Below are 22,643 nucleotides of genomic sequence, written 5' to 3'. Positions count from 1 at the left end.
AGGGGATTTTTGCTAGAATTAAATGTCAGGAATTGTAAAACTGAGTTTAAATATATTTGGCTAAGGTGTATGTAAACTTCCGACATCAACTGTATCAACAAATTTGCAAGGGCACTAGAACAATCCGCAACACCCAGCCTCACCCTACAAGATTCTGAAGTCAAATGTCTACTGTTTGCTGAGGATTTGGTGCTTTTGTCCCCAACTAAGGAGGGCCTACAGCAGCACCTAGATCTTCTGCACAGATTCTGTCAGACCTGGGCCCTGACAGTGAATCTCAGTAAGACATGGTGTTCCAAATTTTTTCCAGTTGCCAGGACCACAAATAGAAATGCCATGCCCTAGAGCAAACCAAAAACTATACCTACCTCAGCCTAAACATCAGCACCACAGGTAAATTCCAAAAAGCTGTGAATGATCTGAGAGACAAGGCAAGAAAGGCCTTCTACGCCATCAAAGGGAACATGAAATTCATATTTAAACATTCTTGAATCAGTTATAGAACCCATTGCCCTTTATGGTGCTTTATTCTATAACTAGAGGACTCCTGATATCTCCAGAAGTATAATTTTTTTGTCTTTATCTGTTGTGGTCCAGTCCTGTCTTTTTCCTAGCTAGGGCCATCTACTTTAAGTGCTGCCTGTCTTCCCAGTAGACTAATTGGTGTGTGAACTGCTGACTGCACATAACTTGCAGATAGTTGTTGACACATCAACCAGGATCAAGGGGCAGGGCAATTTGTGACTTGTTTTAGTAATCAGTGGCTGCATTGGAGGGGGCGTGGTTTCACCTCTCCTAGGCAATCAGCAATTAGTACAGTGAGGCGTGCTCTCCACCTCTGCTAGGCAATTAGCAATCAGTGTTAGTTCTTCAGTCTCCCTGGTTTCTCAGCGGCAGCTGTAAGCGGTGGTCGTTCAGTTCTGCCGGAACTCTAAGACCATCGCCGAAACTAAGACGGTTCTGCCGAGTTGTTTGAGGAAGGAACGAGAGGAAGGCTCACACCACTCTGTCACTTGAGTATCTCACCTAGTTATTTACAGATTATCTCATTTAGCGTTTTTGTATCTTTGTCAACTACTGTGTGTGTGTTCTATACCTGTTAGTTCCTCTCCCTGTAGGCTTTACAGACGCTCCCCACCCCTTGTCTGCAACCCTTCTGATTTAGTGTATCCTGCACGCAAAACCCAGGTGGAATTCCGGGTATCTGGCAGCATTTGGAACTGCTGATCTGCGGTCAGAACGCAGAGTTCATCTCAGCCTATGCTGCCCTTCAGTCCCTTGGCTTTTTGGTCCCAACGGAGACATGGATCAACCCTCTAATTATCAAAATCCAGAAAAGAGCCTTTCAATTCTACAACCACCTAAAAGGAAGAAATTCCCAAACCTTCCCTAACAAAGCCATCACCTACAGAGAGATACGTCTGCTCAGCAAGTTGTTCATTAGGCTCTGTTCACAAACCGACCCCACATAACTCCAGGACAGCAACACAATTAGACCCAACCAAAACATGAGAAAACAAAATTATAATTACTTGACACATTGGAAAGAACTGAGCAAACTGGAACGCTATTTGGCCCTAAACAGAGAGTACACAGTGGCAGAATACCTGACCACTGTGACTGACCCAAAATTAAGGAAAGCTTTGACTATGTACAGACTCAGTGAGCATAGCCTTGCTATTGAGAAAGGCCACCATAGGCAGACCTGGCTCTCAAGAGAAGACAGGCTATGTGCTCACTGCCCACAAAATGGAAACTGAGCTGCACTTCCTAACCTCCTGCCAAATGTATGACCATATTTCCCTCAGATTACACAAACCCACAAAGAATTCTGAAATAAATCAAATGTCTATTTGGTGAAATATGACAGTGTGCCATCACAGCAGCAAGATGTGTGACCTGTTGCCTCAAGAAAAGGGAAACTAGTGAAGAACAAACACCATTGTAAATACAACCCATATTTGTTAATGTATTTTTCCCCTTTGTTCTTCAACTATTTGCACATCATTTAAACACTGTACATAACCATAATATAACATTTGAGATGTCTCTATTCTTTTGAAATGTTTACTGTTCATTTCTGATGGTTTATTTCACTTGCTTTGGCAATGTAAACATATATTTTCCATGCCAATAAAACCCTCTAGAGTTCAATTAAAATTGAATTAAGAGAGGCGATGTGTGTAGGATTTCTGGTGAGTTACTATAGATGCTCTTTCTCCCATACACTGGTGTTTATTAATAGAGCTCTCCACTGCACTGTGCTGGGCCTGCTCTGCTCTGCTGCCTGACTGGGAGGATGGGTGGCCAGGGCCTGTGTTGGGCCTGCTGTGCTCTGCTGCCTGACTGGGAGGATGGGTGGCCAGGGCCTGTGTTGGGCCTGCTCTGCTCTGCTGCCTGACTGGGAGGATGGGTGGCCAGGGCCTGTGCTGGGCCTGCTGTGCTCTGCTGCCTGACTGGGAGGATGGGTGGCCAGGGCCTGTGCTGGGCCTGCTCTGCTCTGCTGCCTGACTGGGAGGATGGGTGGCCAGGGCCTGTGCTGGGCCTGCTGTGCTCTGCTGCCTGACTGGGAGGATGGGTGGCCAGGGCCTGTGCTGGGCCTGCTGTGCTCTGCTGCCTGACTGGGAGGATGGGTGGCCAGGGCCTGTGTTGGGCCTGCTCTGCTCTGCTGCCTGACTGGGAGGATGGGTGGCCAGGGCCTGTGTTGGGCCTGCTCTGCTCTGCTGCCTGACTGGGAGGATGGGTGGCCAGGGCCTGTGCTGGGCCTGCTCTGCTCTGCTGCCTGACTGGGAGGATGGGTGGCCAGGGCCTGTGTTGGGCCTGCTCTGCTCTGCTGCCTGACTGGGAGGATGGGTGGCCAGGGCCTGTGTTGGGCCTGCTCTGCTCTGCTGCCTGACTGGGAGGATGGGTGGCCAGGGCCTGTGCTGGGCCTGCTGTGCTCTGCTGCCTGACTGGGAGGATGGGTGGCCAGGGCCTGTGCTGGGCCTGCTGTGCTCTGCTGCCTGACTGGGAGGATGGGTGGCCAGGGCCTGTGTTGGGCCTGCTCTGCTCTGCTGCCTGACTGGGAGGATGGGTGGCCAGGGCCTGTGTTGGGCCTGCTCTGCTCTGCTGCCTGACTGGGAGGATGGGTGGCCAGGGCCTGTGCTGGGCCTGCTCTGCTCTGCTGCCTGACTGGGAGGATGGGTGGCCAGGGCCTGTGTTGGGCCTGCTCTGCTCTGCTGCCTGACTGGGAGGATGGGTGGCCAGGGCCTGTGTTGGGCCTGCTCTGCTCTGCTGCCTGACTGGGAGGATGGGTGGCCAGGGCCTGTGTTGGGCCTGCTCTGCTCTGCTGCCTGACTGGGAGGATGGGTGGCCAGGGCCTGTGCTGGGCCTGCTCTGCTCTGCTGCCTGACTGGGAGGATGGGTGGCCAGGGCCTGTGCTGGGCCTGCTCTGCTCTGCTGCCTGACTGGGAGGATGGGTGGCCAGGGCCTGTGCTGGGCCTGCTCTGCTCTGCTGCCTGACTGGGAGGATGGGTGGCCAGGGCCTGTGTTGGGCCTGCTCTGCTCTGCTGCCTGACTGGGAGGATGGGTGGCCAGGGCCTGTGCTGGGCCTGCTCTGCTCTGCTGCCTGACTGGGAGGATGGGTGGCCAGGGCCTGTGTTGGGCCTGCTCTGCTCTGCTGCCTGACTGGGAGGATGGGTGGCCAGGGCCTGTGTTGGGCTGTGTGCTCTTAAGCTGGGCACCGTGGTGCTGGGTGATAGGTGACCTCTGTTTACCAGACAGCACCAGTCAGGAACACAATAACAACATAGTAACCAGGCCAGGTCTCTAAGAGAGCCTGTGTGGGTACATTAATAAGGCTAGGAGAGGTCTGAGCATTAAAGACCCAGACATGAGTGTCTGGGGCTCTTAGGGCTAGACCCTTGAGAAGAGCTTGCACCTGTAATGAATAAGACTTTGAAAAGGCTTGGCGCTCTAAATGTGATAGGTCAGATACTCACACATGGGCTTGAGCTGGCCAATCAGCTCCTCCTTGGTCCACTTGGCCCATTCCTTCTTGTCTGTGTTGATGGAGCACAGGATTGGCCCGCATGGTTTCCCACAGTCCTCTATGGCCGGCACATTCAAGTAGTGGACGAGCACGATGTCAGGGTTCTGGAGAGGGAGGGAGAGAAGGAGGGGAACCTTAGGTTAGTCAGCAGACTCAGATGATGTGGGTCTGGTAACAGTGAGAGAGAATGGGAATCACACATAGGCCCAGAGAGAGAGAGAGACCCTGCTGGAAGTGTAACACCTTCCAGCATTACAGCTGTTGTGTTAGCACACAGACATGCTGCTGGAATAGGCTGCTGTTGGAGAGACATGGTAACTCTCACACAAATAATTGAGTGAGAAAAGCTCACAGAGAGAGAGTGATAGAGAGAGGGTAAGAGAGACAGAGAAAGAGAAGCAAAACATGAATGTGTCTCTGAAGAAATATGTGGAGGGGATGTTAAAACCTCTGGAAGATTGTGTGTCTGCGTGTGTGGTAATGGCCTTGCTATGTGCATGTAACACACTTATAGCATTTTGTGTAGTCCTCCCACATGCCGAGCCAATGCCCTCTATTAACTTGCCTGTGTACCCAGTCAGATCCACCAATTTACCCGCCACAACTGTTACCTACAGTATGTAAATTCCCTAAATTGACAGCTTATGAAAAATTGGTGTCATTTAAAAGACCGGTTGAGCCGGTGTGAATAACATCAATTCTCTTCTGTAATCATGAATAGCTTTGATTACTGTGCAGAGTAAACAGTGGCTGGAGAAACACTCCCACTCCGCTCCTTAAGACTCCATTTATTAGTAACACACTAATGCCAATAACAACACACACATGCACCACACTCACTCTCATTAGGTGTACACACACACACACACACACACACACACACACACACACACAGACCTGTTAAAGTAACAAAATAAATGTAATGACAGCATGTGTTTGCATGTAGTTTGAAGCTACTTCAGTGCTAAGTGGATTCTAAATCAACATGCTACTAGGTCTGTGCTCCCTACTGGTCCAAACCATTCATCTGTACCATTCATTCCTCCACTCCCCTCTCCAACCCCCTTATCCTCTCGCTCTACCTTGATCAAGGATGGAGGGAGGGGTGAGAGATTAACCAGGGATAATAAAGATGGAGGGAGGAGAGAGATACACCAGGGATAATAAAGATGGAGGGAGGAGAGAGATACACCAGGGATAATAAAGATGGAGGGAGGAGAGAGAAACACCAGGGATAATAAAGATGGAGGGAGGAGAGAGAAACACCAGGGATAATAAAGATGGAGGGAGGAGAGAGAAACACCAGGGATAATAAAGATGGAGGGAGGAGAGAGAAACACCAGGGATAATAAAGATGGAGGGAGGAGAGAGAAACACCAGGGATAATAAAGATGGAGGGAGGAGAGAGAAACACCAGGGATAATAAAGATGGAGGGAGGAGAGAGAAACACCAGGGATAATAAAGATGGAGGAGAGGAGAGAACACCAGGGATAATAAAGATGGAGGGAGGAGAGAAACACCAGGGATAATAAAGATGGAGGGAGAGAGAGATACACCAGGGATAATAAAGATGGAGGGAGGAGAGAGAAACACCAGGGATAATAAAGATGGAGGGAGGAGAGAGATACACCAGGGATAATAAAGATGGAGGGAGGAGAGAGAAACCCAAGGGATAATAAAGGTACAGCATAATAGTCCATTCTGACCTGCACAGGTTCTCTCAAAATACTGCTAAAAGTGTCTATTATACATAAGCCATGTTCAGTGATTTGTGCATAGGGCCAACCAGTGTTGGAATCATCTCATATTCAAAACAATAAAATGATATTATCTTAAAAAAGCCTAATGGTTGTTATTACAGAGTCATTTTCTTGATTTAGTTGACTTATTAATTTCAGCTCCTGGTGGGAAAAAAGGGCTATTCTTTGATAGGTCTTTTGTAGTGGTACTGGTATCTGGATATTTAGTCCGTGTCACACCAGTCTGATCTATGGCCCTCACCCCACCAACACAGCTGGACAAGGAGATGTGTTATCTCCTCTGTGATAAACGTTGTCCCTGTTCCCTGCCATTGGAGTCAACACCCTGAGACGGCTGGCCCCGCTTTCATGGTGACAGGGCGGGCGGGCGTGTGATGCCCCCAGATGGCATCACCAGCTGTGGTAATCGCCAGGCCATGGCCTCAATCCTTAACTAGCACGATAGGGGCGAATAAAGGGCCACAGCACACACTCATGAGCACATTGGGGAAGGCACTCATACACACCAATAAAAACAAACACACACACACACACATATTGCACACGCACACAGACACACACACACAAAACATAACTTCTACCCACATAGCAGCCCCACGCCCCCTCCCCTCCATTTAAACCCCACCCATACATAAAGACACACACTGCTGTTCCCTACCACACACACACATTGGTCCCTGCCCTACAATGAATGGGAACATTTGGCTGGCAGCCTTACAGCTCATCCAAACAACAGTAATCTGTAGAGGCCAGCTACAGCTAGCTACAGTAGGCGTTAGTATTATGAATTTGCTGTTATGACTTGTAAAATCCATGTGTGAGCCAGCAGTGGTTTTGTCCCAAATGGGACCCTATTCCCTATGTAGTGCACTACTTTGACCAAGGCCTAATGGGAATAGAGTGCCATTTGGGACTCAGGCAGCGTATGACGTGTGTAAGTGTAACTTTTCCCCCTCTCTCCTCAGAGTGCCTTTACAACACATTTAGCAGCTCTCGTCGGCCCACTTAGTCCCTCCTCCTCTCCGCCACCAAGAAAACAACACAATGAAAATGTAAAGCGTCACATAAATCTATCAGGATGGTAATTTAATTTAATTTCCTGCTGGCTGCTTTCTTTTCCTCTGTGTAATATCACCAGTTTGTTTCTCTCCAAAGGAAACAGGAGAAAAGCTGAGGGGGGAACTTTTTCCTGGATACTGTTTTGCAGAGAAAATGAGATCTCATTAACTTATTGATTAATTGTGTAATGTAGTCTTTTGGTTGTTTTCCTGCTTGTTTCCCATGCGGGTTACAGGGCCGCTTTCCAGCTGTACATTTCCGCAATGGTGGTGGGGGGAGAGTGGGATCCGGTTGCTGGAGTGTGTGGAGGGGGAGTGTGTTTGTGTTTGCGTTTGTGTGTGTGTGTGTGTTTGTGCAAGGTGTTTGTGTGTGTGTGTGTGTGTGTGTGTGTGTGTGTGTGTGTGTGTGTGTGTGTGTGTGTGTGTGTGCATGTTAGTGTGGGAGGCTCCAAGGTATTGATGGTGCACATCCAAGTTGTAGTCGAGGTAAAAAAAACAATATGCATGCATCATGTGTATTTGTAGACAGTGTTGTTATGTTGTTGTGTTAGTGTGTAGTCTGGTGAACATCCCCAAAGCAGATGGATGGATGTTGCAGAGTAAATGACCTACCGAGGCTAAGGGAGGCAGTCACAGGGGTGGCATGTCTACTAAGGGGGGGGTGAACACATGCACACACACACAAACACACGCATACACTCTCACACATACATCCCACACACACACACACACACACACACACACACACACACACACATACACACACACACACACACACATATACACATATACACACACAAACACCTTGCACAATCACACACATGTACACACGCAGACACACACAATCCCCACCAACACACACACAAACCAAAAACACATCATCACGCTACCGCAAGACCAGGGTACAGTCGTAGCCAGGCAACAGGTTTCTTTGGTACCCACACCGCTCAGCTCAGCCTCAGCACCACTACCTTGCTCTGGAGTCAGTACACACCACACTGATATACAGCAGAGCTCAGCCAGGCATGTTGCCACAGCTACAGCAAGGGGAAAGAGCCTGGGTTCCAAATGGCACCCTACCCCTTCATAGTGCTCTCTAGTCAAAATTCATGCATTATGTAGGGAATAGGGTGCCATTTAGGAGGCAGCCAGAACCTCATTACCAGGGTTACAGTTACAGAGTCGGACAATGCTCCTACCAGGACAGGCCATGTACTGTAGACCCAGGGCTCTCAACAGGCTCTGGCAGACAGATACAGACACCACAGTGCTTGTCCGTTGGTTGAAACGTTCATGTAATCTGTAACATGGGCCTGCAAGCCCTGGTGACCCCTGTCACAGTTCTCTGCCCTCTCCTCTCTTCTCCTCTCCTCTTTTCTCCTTTCCTTGCCGCTCCCCTTGTCTCCATGTAGCCGTCACTACCAACACGGTACCACGACCTCATTAAGGGGAGAGAAGAGAGGAGAGGGGGGGCTGGGAGAGGAGAGAGGGGGCTGGGAGAAGGGGGCTGGGAGAGGAGGAGAGATTGGAGGTGGGGAAGGGAGAGAAGAGAGGAGGGCTGGGAGCGGAGAGAGGAGGAGAGGAGAGAGGGCTCTGAAAGAGGATGGATGATAGGAGGGGGAGAGAGAAGAAAGAGAGGAGAGGAGAGGGAGAGGAGAGGAGAGGAGAGGAGAGGAGAGGAGTGCTCCAGGCCCAGTGCTGCCTGGCATAAAGTTACTGTAGCAGCTAGGCCTCTCTCTTACAATGAGCTGCGTAGCACTGGAGCGATAAGAACAGCCATTAACATGAAAGGATCTTAATTAAGAAGAGGAGGCTTGGTGGGACGTGGAGGAGCTGAGGACTGATGGGAGAAACCTAGTGAGGAACAAGATAAAGCCACCAGCCGCACGGAGGGGAATGACTTCAAAGCTTAGGGAGGGTAGCAGCAATCAGACAGCAGACAGATACACAGAGAGAGGAGGAAGGCAGGTTCTCAGAGGAGAAGTCAGGAGAAAACCACCCATTCCTCAGAGGAGGAGGAGGAGAAGATGGATGGAAATAGGCTAGGGAGGAGAAACTACTTCAGAGACATACAGTACCAGTCAAAAGTTTGGACACACCTACTCATTCAAGGGTTTTTCTTTATTTTTACTATTTTCTACATTGTAGAATAATAGTGAAGACATCAATACTATGAAATAACACAAATGGAATCATGTAGTAACCAAAAAAGTTTTGTTATATTTGAGATTCTTCAAAGTAGCCACCCTTTGCCTTGATGACAGCTTTGCACACTCTTTGCAGTCTCTCAACCAGCTGCATGAGGCAGTAACTTGGGAATACATTTCAATTAGCAGGTGTGCCTTGTTAAAAGTTAATTTGTGGAATTGCTTTCCTTCTTAATGCGTTTGAGCCAATTAGTTGTGTTGTGACAAGGTAGGGGTGGTATACAGAAGATAGCCCTATTTGGTAAAAGACCAAGTCCATATTATGTCAAGCTCAAATAAGCAAAGAGAAACGACAGTCCCTCATTATTTTAAGACATGAAGGTCAGTCAATCCTAAACATTTCAAGAACATTTTGCAGTCGCAAAAACCATCAAGCGCTACGATGAAACTGGCTCTCACGAAGACCGCCACAGGAAAGGAAAATCCAGAGTTACCTCTGCTGCAGAGGATCAGTTCATTAGAGTGACCAACCTCAGGAATGGCAGTCCAAATAAATGCTTCATAGAGTTCAAGTAACAGACACTAGGTCAACATCAACTGTTCAGATGAGATTGCGTGAATCAGGCCTTCATGGTCAAATTGCTGCATATAAACCACTACTAAAGTACACCAATAATAAGAAGAGACTTGCTTGGGCCAAGAAACACGAGCAATGGACATTAGACCAGTGGAAATATGTCAGTTTGTCTGATGAGTCTAATTTGTAGATTTTTGGTTCCTACGGCCTCGTCTTTGCGAGACGCAGAGTAGGTGAACGGATGATCTCCGCATCTGTGGTTCCCACCGTGAAGCATGGAGGAGGAAGTGTGGTGGTGCTTTGCTGGTGACACTGTTGGTGAACCTTAATAACAATGTGCCTTAATAACAAACTTGTATGCCATCTGTAAACACGATTAAAATTGTTTCGAGCCTATTCGGTTTAGCCACAGAAAAAGCGAGCAAGCATCCCGCTAGCCATGATTGTCTGGGAATGACTTCAAAGCTTAGGGAGTCTAGCAGCAATCAGACAGCAGACAGATACACAGAGAGAGGAGGAAGGCAGGTTCTCAGAGGAGAAGTCAGGAGAAAACCACCCATTCCTCAGAGGAGGTGGAGGAGGAGGAGAAGGTGGGTGGGCTGGACATGCCGAGAGATTAGTTTGGATTGGTCTGCCATATTGCATGCTTCTGTCTATTTGAGCTGGTCAGACTGTTTAGGTAATCCTTACTAAAGCAGCTTTTATTGAAATGTATTGTGTAGTAAAACTGTGTTGCTCTCCACTTTCTGGAGGACCGAGTTTTGAAGTCAGTGGAATTCCAGTATGATAGCTAAGGAGATGGAGAAAACACCTGTCTCTCTGGATTACATCTTCAAACTAAGGGCAACCATGGCATCCAACAGGAGACGTGTCCATCCATGAATGATGTATAAGATAGTCTAGCTTGCTAAATTTAAGTTTCTAATTTTGACGGAAAGTGGTTTCATTTGAAGTTAAAGTGTACTGTTAGCTAGCTAGCTAAAGTTAGCTGGCTGGCTCGCTAGCTAACGTTATGTGTATGATCTTATTATTCATATCTCAGAGCCATTTGCTTGGCTAGCTAAAGCCTAATGTTAACTAACTAACATTGAACCTAGTTGGTTAGCTACCTGTAGATTCATGCAGGGTAGTATCGTCATGAGTTGTGATTATGGTTCATTGTTTACCTAGCTAGCTAGCTGAAGTTCGCTGGATGGCTCGTTAGCTAACGTTACGTGTATGATCTTATTATTTGTATCTTAGAGCCATTTAGTTGGCTAGCTATAGCCTAATGTGAGCTAGCTAACATTACACCTGGTTGGTTAGCCACCTGCAGACTCATGCAGGGTAGTAATTTTATGAGTTGCGATTATGTATCATTGTTTACCTAGCTAGCTAGCTAACAGTAGTTGGCTGGCTCGCTAGCTAACATTACATTTATGATCTTATTATTCGTATCTCAGAACCATTTGCTTGGCTAGCTATAGCCTAATGTGAGCTAGCTAACATTACACCTGGTTGGTTAGCCACCTGCAGTTTCATGCAGGGTAGTAATGTCATGAGTTGGGATTAGGGTTCATTGTTTAGTTAGCTAGCTAGATAATGTAAGCTGGCTGGCTCGCTAGCTAACATTACGTGTATGATCTTATTATTCATTGTCATATTATTAGCTATCATGACGTTGCCCGAAGGGTGAGGTTTATAAACCCCCCATAAATAGGTTTATGATCCCCCTTCCCCCTTTTCTCTCCACTCTACAGAATGGACTCTTGGAAAGCCCTTTGTTAAAACCTCTTAGAACTCTCGCTCTATACTGCCCCTGTTGGAGAAAGTGCGTACCCATAGTAAACTGAAAATATTTTTTCCCAAAATTGCTAATATATGCATATAAAAATTATTATTGAATAGAAAACACTCTAAAGTTTCTAAAACCGTTTAAATTATGTCTGTATGTAAAGCAGAACTCTCAGGAGAGCCATTCTCCCAAACACTCTGTGAACAATAGAAAAGTTGGGTCTACTTTGACGTCATCGCCAACACCCTTCCCAGGCAGCTACGGATCCAGGAACAGTCTCTATCTGTACAGCGCGATGTCTGCTTTCAAATGGCGCGTTCACTGTGAGAATCGCACGAGCCCTGCACCTTTGGCGCGCGAAATTGCGCGTGTCCCTCTCAAAACCGGGCACTCTATTGCACGCGTCTTTTTCCAACATGCAGCATTTGAAGCCGGTTTGTCTGTTAGCGCTGTCCTTTGTTCTACATGCTAACAACAGCATAAAGCTCGATTTTGCACATCGTTTGACCAGTTTAATCGACATATAATATGTAAATTGGAAGTTTTGGTGCGCAAGAGTGCTGGACCAGAAGTCATTTTTGATGCATTTCAGCTGAAGCAGTTAGCATATGCTAATACAGGGACACGCAACGTGAAACCAAACGATTTATTGGGTAAGTATGACTCCTTCTACGTCTTCTGATGGAAGAACATCAAAGGTAAGGGAATATTTATGTGGTTATTTTGGGTTTCTGTGGACTCCAAACGTAGAGGAGACATATGCTAATATCTGAGCGCCGACTCATAGTATAGCCCAGTGAACGATGTCTGTAACGTTAAAAATAAATGTAATACAGCGGTTGCATTAAGAAGAAGTGTATCTTTGTAAATATATGTAGAACATGTATATTTAGTCATGTTTATTGCTTGTTATCTGACGTTATCTGTCGGAGCTATCATCATTTCTCCTGACATTTGAGTAGCATGTTTTTTTTTTAAATGTCGTCAACCGAGATTTATGGATATTATATAGCATATTATTGAAAAAAAATTAAATGTACTGTGTAACATGTAATATTACTGTCATCTGATGAAGATTTTCAAAAGGTTAGTGAATTATTTATTTTTTAATCCTACTTTTAAATTTAATTTTTTCTGGGACAAAATGGCCGCCGCTTGCCTTTTGTTTCGGTGGTGATCTAATATAAATATTTGCTATGTTTTCGCCGTAAAACATTTTAGAAATCTGACTTGCTGGGTAGATAAACAACTTGTTTATATTTCATTTGAGCTATTTTACTTGTTAATGTGTGGAGGTTAAATATTTTTAGGAATATTTTTTCGCATTGTGCGTTATGCTAATGAGCTTGAGCCGTAGTCACGATACCGGATCCGGGATGGGTCGGACTATGAGGTTAACATAGAGAGAGTATGGTAACATCAAAAGGTTGGGGAAAGATACAATATTTCTGAAATCCAACCAGTTGAAAGTGTCCATTGGTACTTAAGGAATATGATGTCAGATCAGTTGGTGTCTGGGACATTATATCTGATGATGACATAAATTTTATCTTGTAAAGTCTACACATTCTGTGTTATCAGATTCACAGACCAATCCCCTTTTGTCCCTCAGTCTTCCCACTCTTTTATTCAAATCCAACCCCTTTTCTTTGTGTAATCATCCGTCATATCGGTTTCGTCCGCTAGGGACTTTTTCTTTTATGACATGATTAGCAATCGATGTATGATCCATCCTGTGTATATGTAATTATGTGTGATTATTTAGGTATTTAGTAAATACATAATTAAGCAAATGTTTGTATTGCTGATTGAACTTGTTAGCCAGGGTTCGTGAAGATAACCAAGAATTTTATGATGTTCAGATGAGACTGAATAAGGTGACGATTAATGACCGATTGCTATTGATATAAAAGATCTTTAGATCTTCAAGTGTGGATTCGGGAGATAGCCGCTCTATATAAACTAATGCTTCCGTGGTGCCCCAGGTTATTAATGAGTTAACGGTTGCATGACTTAATTCAATCACATAATCAATTAACCATTAGGTAATTGATTTGATAAAATAGAATGTCATATAACTTAATCAGTCAGAGACACAACAGAGCCATTGGCTTTGCTAGCTATAGCCTAATATTAGCTAGCTAACACTGAACCTGGTTGGTTAGCTAACTGCAGATTCATGCAGGGTAGTAACGTCATGGGATTATGGTTCATTGTTTACCTAGCTAGCTAGCTACCTGCATTAGCAAAAGACTCCACTATGCAAGTAACCATTTCGGGTGCGTTCGAAATTCAGTCAGGCTATCTACTCCAATTTCAAAGCACTCTCGTCTTAGTGTGCCAGAGCGCAGAATAACTGATGAATTTACGGATGCTCAACACCTGTTGAATATGACCTGGGGTCAGTAAACGTTGTCAAAAAAGTGCAATTAAATTGTTGCCAGCAGCAGAGTTACAGTCACCAACACTCTGGATAACATGAAAACACCTGGACCAGCTGTGCTAGAGAGAGTAAAATGGGGTGTTCTCTCATTAATGTCTGGAAGTAGCTAGCAAGTTAGCCAATGTTAGCTAGTTAGCGTGGGTGCTTGACTGCCATTGTGAGGTCTGAACGTTCGGATCAACCCTACTCATCGGCCAGAGAGTCCAGGGTGCGCTCTGAACGCTCCGAGAGCGAAACGCTCTGAATTTACAAGCGGACAATCTGACAGCATAGATGCAGTCACCAACACTCTTGATAACATAACAGCCTAACCAGCTCTGCTAGGGCGAGTAATGTTCAGTGAGCTGTTCTCTCATTTGTCTCTGGAAGTAACTAGCAAGTTAGCTTGGGTGCTTGACTGCTGTTGTTAGTACATAACGCTTGGATCAACCCTTAAAGAGTTGTGTGGGGCTAAAGCTTAAGAGGGTGTGAACAATGCTGAATGGGTGTAGACAAAGACAGGCTCCCCCAGTGGTAGTACCAACACATTCAAAGGCCATTTTCTCAAAAGTGAGTTTACAAGTTTATCAACTTTCAAAGCAGGATTACTTTCCCATTGTTCCTCAACTGTAGTGTATGATATACCATTTTGTACCTCTGAGTCTCTACTTTTATCCAATGTAAAAGACACAATTTCGGTCACATATGTGGGAACTCCTTCATGACTATTGGAAAAGCATTCCAGCTGAGGCAGGTTGAGAGAATGTCAAGAGTGTGCAAAGCTGTCATCAAGGCAAAGGGTGGCTACTTTGAAGAGTCTAACATATAAAATATATTTTGATTTGTTTAACACTTTTTTGGTTACTACATGATTCCATATGTGTTATTTCATTGTTTTGATGTCTTCACTATTATTCTACAATGTAGAAAATAGTACAAATAAAGAAAAACCCTTGAATGAGTAGGTGTGTCCAAACTTTTGACTGGTATTGTATGTGGCTACGCTAGCCCACAACAAGGACAATTTAACTAGCCCACTACAGGGACATCCATTTCAATGCATAATATGAGGTAAACTGGAACACTCAATTATTTTGTCACAAACGTGCAACGTCAATTCCACACTTTGTTTTGGGGATGTGAAAATGCATGAGGGATGTACTGTATACAGATATTAGGGTCTTAGTATATGTGTATTCATGTGTGAGAAAAATAATATGGAATTATTTGTTTATGTGATATGCAAACATGCATTCTCTCAAATCTGCAGAATGTTTGCATGATGGTAAATCAACGGACTGACCTCTTCCTGTATGCTGGACTGTGTCTGTGTGAGTTATTATGTTTGTGTGAGAGTGCCCATTAGGTGATTAACACCCTGCACTTAAACCTGGCCTGTGTTTATTATCATGTGTGTTTAGCAGTTGAAAGTGTGTGCATGCTGATCTGTGCGTGTGTAAACCGAGGTGCAGTGTGTGTGTGTGTGTGTGTGTGTTGGTGTATGTGGGTGTGAGAGGTGATTATGGCCGTGCTCTGTGGGCTTTGCTGGGGCAGTTGCCCTGGCGGTGGCATGGTGATGGATGGCATTGTGTGCCCGTCATTAAGCAGCCTCCTGGCCCCTGGCACTGGGGTTAAGCTCTTAAACGCACCCCTCCCTCTCTCGCCTCCCTCTCGGTCTCTCTCTCTCTCTCCTCACTGATTCCCTCCCTCTCTCCATCGCTCCCATTTCCCTCCCTTCCTGCCTGCCTGCCTCTCTCTCTCTTTCTCTCTCTCCTCACTGATTCCCTCCCTCCCTCCCTCCCTCCCTCCATCGCTCCCATTTCCCTCCCTTCCTGCCTGCCTCTCTCTCTTTTCTCTCTCTCCTCACGGATTCCCTCCCTCCCTCCCTCCCTCCTATTTTCCCTCCCTCCCTCCCTGCCTTCCTCTCTGTCTCCCTCCCTCCGTCCCTCTCTTTCTCCCCCGTCGCTCCTTGCCTCCATCCCTCCCTCTTTACCTGCCCCCCTCTCTGGCTGTCCCCAAACACTGCTGCTCATTTCAAGGTCAACTGCCTCTGTGATGCTGTAAGTTCACCTCCACAGCTCCACAGGCATAAGATTTCTCCTTTATCCTTTTGTTTGGAATGTTTTGTCGCTCTCTCACCGCCAAAGGGTGTGTTTGGGAGTGTGGGGGTGGCTGCTAATGTTGTTGCTGCCATACACATTAAGACACAAAAACACACAGGCCCTCACACACACGCATACACACACTCACACACTCACACAACGGCATAAACAGGCAAACAACACTCCACATCATACAACCTAAAATGGAGTAAACACCCTGCAGCCAGCTCCTGTCTAGGTAGTGGAGGAGTCCCTGTTGAACTCATCTTCCCCCTCTCTCTGGGTCCTCTCTCAAAAAGCCTTTGTTAAATGCTCTCAGTATAGACACTCTAATTGGGTGTCTGGTGTCAGAGCTCTTTGCCTTCCGCCCCCTCTCTTTCCCTCATTCTCTCCCATCCCTCTCTTCCTCCTCTCCTTTTCGCTCCACCGCATCCATGCCATGGTGTTCCTGTTGCCTGGGGTGTGTACCAATCCAAGGGCACGTGCCAGTTTCAAGGAGTGTCATGCTGTGAATTGGCCAGTTCAGCCGTGTCCACCCAGGTCTGTGTGAGAAAGGCATGGGAGGAGACTCAGCAGGGGGGATGGTGGGAGGCAGGGGGTCTCCTAAGGACCTTGTCCCCTGTGAGGCACTCACTAGGAAATGATTCAGACCCATTGACTTTTTCCACATTTTGTTACGTTATAGTCTTATTGTAAAATGGATTCAATATTATTATTTTTTTATCAATCTACACACAATACCCTATAATGACAAAGTGAAAACAGGTTTTTAGAAATGTTTGCAAATGTATTAAAAATAAACAACAGAAATACCTTATTTACATAAGTATTCAGACCCTTTGCTATGAGACTCAAAATTGAGCTCAGGTGCACCCTGTTTCCACTGATCATCCTTGAGATGTTTCTACAACTTGATTGGAGTCCACCTGTGGTAAATTCAATTGATTGAACATGATTTGGTAAGACAGACACCTGTCTATATAAGATCCCACAGTTGACCGTGCATGTCAGAGCAAAAACCAAGCCATGAGGTCGAAGGAATTGTCCATAGAGCTCCGAGACAGGATTGTGTCAAGACACAGATCTGGGGAAGGGTACCAATACAATTTTGCAGCAATGAAGGTCCCCAAGAACACAGTGGCCTCCATCATTTTTAAATGGAAGAAGTTTGAATCCACCAAGACTCTTCCTAGAGCTGGCGTGGTCTCTGTCACATCTTGACATCTCTCCCTGGTCTCTCTCACATCACATCTATTTTGAAGGCAGCAGGTATTGTATCTATCTGGTGCTCTCCTCCCCACTACTGAAGGCCTGTGTACCTCCTGAAGAACCTTCTGTACCAGCCTGCCTATGGGGTACAGGCGGCATATTAAAGAGTTGGAACTTTTGAGTAACAGGAAGAGAGAGATGTGTGTTCGTCTGTGTGTGTGTTTGTGTGTTTGTGTGTTTGTTTGTGTGTTTGTTTGTGTGTGTGTGTGTGTGTGTTCGTGTGTGTGTGTGTGTGTGTGTGTGTGTGTGTGAGAGAGCCAGCGGCTGAGGCCCAGCTGTGATGTTTAATTCAGCGGCACATAATCACTCAAGAGGTGCCGTTAAATAACTCAGCTTAGAGGGGAAGAACCTCTCCACTCTGGGAAAGGACTGCTAGGGGTGTTTGGATGTGTGTGTGGGTGCATATGTACGTGTGTGAGTCTGTCTCCTTTCACATGGGCTATTGTAAAAGGTGTTATGTGCATGTTATGTCTTTATCTACACTACCGTTCAAAAGTTTGGGGTCACTTAGAAGTGTCCTTGTTTTTGGGCCTCCCGGGTGGCGCGTTGGTCTAGGGCTGTACCACCAAAGACTCTGGGTTCGCGCCCAGGCTCTGTCGCAGCCGGCCGCGACCGGGAGGTCCATGGGGTGACGCACAATTGGCCTAGCGTCGTCTGAGTTAGGGAGGGTTTGGCCGGTAGGGATATCCTTGTCTCGTCGCGCACTAGCGACTCCTGTGGCGGGCCGGGCGCGGTGCACGCTAACCAGGTCGCCACATTGGTGCGGCTGGCTTCCGGGTTGGATGTGCACTGTGTTAAGAAGCAGTGCGGCTTGGTTGGGTTTCGGAGGATGCATGGCTTTATACCTTGGTCTCTCCTGAGCCCGTCCGGGAGTTGTTGCGATGAGACAAGATAGTAACTACTAACAATTGGATACCACGAAATTGGGGTGAAAAGGGGGTAAAATTCACCCCAAAAAAGTGTCCTTTAAAAAAAAAAAAAGCACATTTTTGGTCCATTAAAATAACATAAAATTGATCAGAAATACAGTGTAGACATTGTTAGTGTTGTAAATTACTATTGTAGCTGGAAACGGCAGTTTTTTAATGGAATATCTACACAGGCGTACAGAGGCCCATTATCAGCAACAATCACTCTGTTCCAATGGCACGTTGTGTTAGGTAATCCAAGTTTAGAAAACATTTTTGTAATTATGTTAGCATAGCTGAAAACTGTTGTTCTGTTTAAAGAAGCAATAAAACTGGCCTTCTTTAGACTAGTTGAGTATCTGGAGCATCAGCATTTGTGGGTTCGATTACAGGCTCAAAATAGCCAGAAACTCGTCAGTCTATTCTTGTTCTGAGAAATGAAGGCTATTCCAAATTGCTAAGAAAGTGAAGATCTCGTACAATGCTGTGTACTACTCCCTTCACAGAACAGCACAAACAGGCTTTAACCAGAGTAGAAAGAGGAGTGGGAGGCCCCGGTGCACAACTGAGAAGAGGACAAGTACATTACAGTGTCTAGTTTGAGAAACAGATGCCTCACAAGTCCTCAACTGGCAGCTTCATTAAATAGTACCCGCAAAACAGCAGTCTCAAGGTCAACAGTGAAGAGGCGACTATGGGATGCTGGAATTGTAGGCAGAGTTCTTATTCCCATCTAAATATTTTCTTTTTATTGGCCAGTCTGAGATATGGCTTTATCTTTGCAACTCTGCATAGTAGGCCAGCATCCCGGAGACGCCTCTTCACTGAAATTTCTAAGCAACCCCAAACTTTTGAACGGTAGTGTATATCTGTAATATGTGAAAAAGAGCCTCTATTTGAGTATAAAGGAAGAGCAGGGCAGAGTAGTCTAGATACCAGCCAGACAGCACAGGGTTCTGTAGCAGGTAGTTATAGTATCTAGCTCTCACAATTTACTGGATACTTATTCATCCTCAGGCCGTAGCAGAGCACCACCACCCTCTCCATTAGTCCTGGTGGCCCCCAGAGCCATGCTGTGAAAGGCTGAGGCGGAGACCGGCTGCCCTGCCCAGGGGCCATGCGGCTAGGAAGGACCGATCAAGGAGACATCCGTCTGCCATAATGGCCATGGCACCTAATGATCAGCGCCCAGCCATCCAGGTGACACAGAGTCAGACCGCAACTAAACCACCCAGTTTAGTCAAGTCAAGTATCCCTCTCGGACGCAGGCAGTTTAACTGTTCTCTCTTTTTGATTCTCTCTTCTATCTCTTCTCTATCGCACGCACACGTATGCAAGCACACACACGCACACACGCACGCACGGCACGCACGCACGCACGCACGCACGCACACGCACACACACACACACACACACACACACACACACACACACACACACACACACACACACACACACTCCTAGGTACACAACGATCAACTCCTAATCACTCTCTCTCTTTTTCTCCCTCTCCCTCTATCAATTTCTCTCCAATTTTTATTCCTGCTCTCTGTTTGATTTGTGTCCCTGCGTCCAGGTCTTGTCTTTATGTCCCTGTGTCCAGGTCTTGTCTTTATGTCCCTGTGTCCAGGTCTTGTCTTTATGTCCCTGCGTCCAGGTCTTGCCTTTATGTCCCTGTTTCCAGGTCTGCTCTTTATTTACCTGTGTCCATGTCTGCTCTTCATGTCCCTGTGTCCATGTCTGCTATTTATGTCCCTGTGTCTAGGTCTTCTCTTTATGTGTCTGTGTCCAGGTCTTCGCTTTATATGTCTGTGTCCAGGTCTTGTCTTTATGTCCCTGTGTCCAGGTCTGCTCTTTATTTACCTGTGTCCATGTCTGCTCTTCATGTCCCTGTGTCCATGTCTGCTATTTATGTCCCTGTGTCTAGGTCTTCTCTTTATGTGTCTGTGTCCAGGTCTTCACTTTATATGTCTGTGTCCAGGTCTTGTCTTTATGTCCCTGTGTCCAGGTCTTGTCTTTATGTCCCTGTGTCCAGGTCTTGTCTTTATGTCCCTGTGTCCAGGTCTGCTCTTCATGTCCCTGTGTCCATGTCTGCTATTTATGTCCCTGTGTCCATGTCTGCTATTTATGTCCCTGTGTCCAGGTCTTCTCTTTATGTGTCTGTGTCCTGGGTCTTCGCTTCATATGTCTGTGTCCAGGTCTTCTCTTTATGTCCCTGTGTCCATGCCTGCTCTTGACGTCCCTGTGTCCAGGTCTTGTCTCTATGTGCCTGTGTCCATGTCTGCTCTTCATGTCCCTGTGTCCAGGTCTTCTCTTTATGTCCCTGTGTCCAGGTCTGCTCTTTATGTCCCTGTGTCCATGTCTGCTCTTTACGTCCCTGTGTCCAGGCCTTGATTTTATGTCCCTGTGTCCAGGACTTCTCTTAATGTCCCTGTGACCAGGGCTTCTCTTAATGTCCCTGTGTCCAGGTATTCTCTTTATGTGCCTGTGTCCAGGTCTTCTCTTTATGTGTCTGTGTCCAGGTCTCCTCTTTATGTACCTGTGTCCAGGCCTTGATTTTATGTCCCTGTGTCCAGGACTTCTCTTAATGTCCTTGTGACCAGGGCTTCTCTTAATGTCCCTGTGTCCAGGTATTCTCTTTATGTGTCTGTGTCCAGGTCTCCTCTTTATGTACCTGTGTCCAGGTCTTCTCTTTATGTCCCTGTGTCCAGGTCTTCTCTTTATGTGCCTGTGTCCAGGTCTTCTCTTTATGTGTCTGTGTCCAGGTCTTCTCTTTATGTGTCTGTGTCCAGGTCTTCTCTTCATGTGTCTGTGTCCAGGTCTTCTCTTTATGTCCCTGTGTCCAGGTCTTCTCTTTATGTCCCTGTGTCCAGGTCTTCTCTTTATGTCCCTGTGTCCAGGTATTCTCTTTATGTGCCTGTGTCCAGGTCTTCTCTTTATGTGTCTGTGTCCAGGTCTCCTCTTTATGTACCTGTGTCCAGGCCTTGATTTTATGTCCCTGTGTCCAGGACTTCTCTTAATGTCCTTGTGACCAGGGCTTCTCTTAATGTCCCTGTGTCCAGGTATTCTCTTTATGTGTCTGTGTCCAGGTCTCCTCTTTATGTACCTGTGTCCAGGTCTTCTCTTTATGTCCCTGTGTCCAGGTCTTCTCTTTATGTGCCTGTGTCCAGGTCTTCTCTTTATGTGTCTGTGTCCAGGTCTTCTCTTTATGTGTCTGTGTCCAGGTCTTCTCTTCATGTGTCTGTGTCCAGGTCTTCTCTTTATGTCCCTGTGTCCAGGTCTTCTCTTTATGTCCCTGTGTCCAGGTCTTCTCTTTATGTCCCTGTGTCCAGGTCTTCTCTTTATGTCCCTGTGTCCAGGTCTCCTCTTTATGTCCCTGTGTCCAGGTCTCCTCTTTATGTCCCTGTGTCCAGGTCTTCTCTTTATGTCCCTGTGTCCAGGTCTTCTCTTTATGTCCCTGTGTCCAGGTCTTCTCTTTATGTGTCTGTGTCCAGGTCTTCTCTTTATGTGTCTGTGTCCAGGTCTGTGAGCTAGCCAGCACTTCACAGGAGCAGGCATGGGAGAGAGGTGCGCTGGTGCATTTCTAAACAGGACGTCACACAGAGGACTGATGTGTGTCCAAAATTGCAGGACAACCTTGCTGATAAATCTGCCTTTGTTCTCTGCTAACACACACAGCTATGTACCAAACAACAGCAGCAGCAGCAGCAGTCACAGTGATAACGCTGGTGATCAACGTGAACAGTTACCAGTAGAAAAATAGCAACAACAAAACAATAACAGCATCACCACACACTCCTCTCTTCAGCCTGTGTGCTGTGTTGTGGTTCTGTCAGTCCCTGGTTGATGTTTTGCTGGGTACAGGAGCAGCCCCAGATCTCAGCTTAGCCAGACCTCTCTCTGGAGATGCACACATCAGCCCCCCCATGCACACACATGTTCAAAAGTACACACACATGCACACAAACACACACACACACACACACTCATGTGCGCACACACACACACACGCATGCACACACAGAGTTCACATTCAAACAAACAGGTAATCTGACATCCACACATCAACCCTCTGGGAAGGAATGCTCAAATGGTTTCCTAGCAACCAGCAGTGTGATTTAAGTCTGCATGATAAAAAAATGAAAACAGATAGAGAATGTGTGTATGTGTGTGTTTGTATGTCTGTATGTGTGTGTTTGTATGTCTGTGTGTGTGTGTGTGTGTGTGTCCGACACACGTCCGAAACATGCCCGACACACGCCCGACACACGCCCGACACACGTCCGACACACGTCCGACACACGTCCGACACACGTCCGAAACATGCCCGACACACGCCCGACACACGCCCGACACACGTCCGACACACGTCCGACACACGTCCGACACACGCCCGACACACGTCCGAAACACGCCCGACACACGCCCGACACACGTCCGACACACGCCCGACACACGCCCGACACACGTCCGACACACGCCCGACACACGTCCGACACACGCCCGACACACGTCCGACACACGTCCGACACACGCCCGACACACGCCCGACACACGCCCGACACACGTCCGACAAGGTCCGACACACGCCCGAC

The 22,643-nt window shown here is 46.8% G+C and overlaps 1 protein-coding gene across 1 annotated transcript in view; it reads right to left on the bottom strand.

The window, feature by feature from the left end:
• The window catches only part of LOC115119279 (calmodulin-binding transcription activator 1-like), a 727,371-nt gene that overhangs the window by 100,806 nt on the left and 603,922 nt on the right, over nt 1–22,643 (bottom strand). The window contains exon 7 of the mRNA XM_065020792.1: nt 3,981–4,134. Within this exon, the coding sequence (XP_064876864.1) occupies nt 3,981–4,134 (154 nt within the window). The remainder of the gene's footprint in view (nt 1–3,980; nt 4,135–22,643) is intronic.

This window comes from Oncorhynchus nerka, linkage group LG7 (genome assembly GCF_034236695.1).
Source record: "Oncorhynchus nerka isolate Pitt River linkage group LG7, Oner_Uvic_2.0, whole genome shotgun sequence".
NCBI classification, from domain to species: Eukaryota; Metazoa; Chordata; class Actinopteri; order Salmoniformes; family Salmonidae; genus Oncorhynchus; species Oncorhynchus nerka.
The sequence above is the reverse complement of the archived record's forward strand: the minus strand, read 5'-3'. Positions and strand labels throughout refer to the sequence as shown.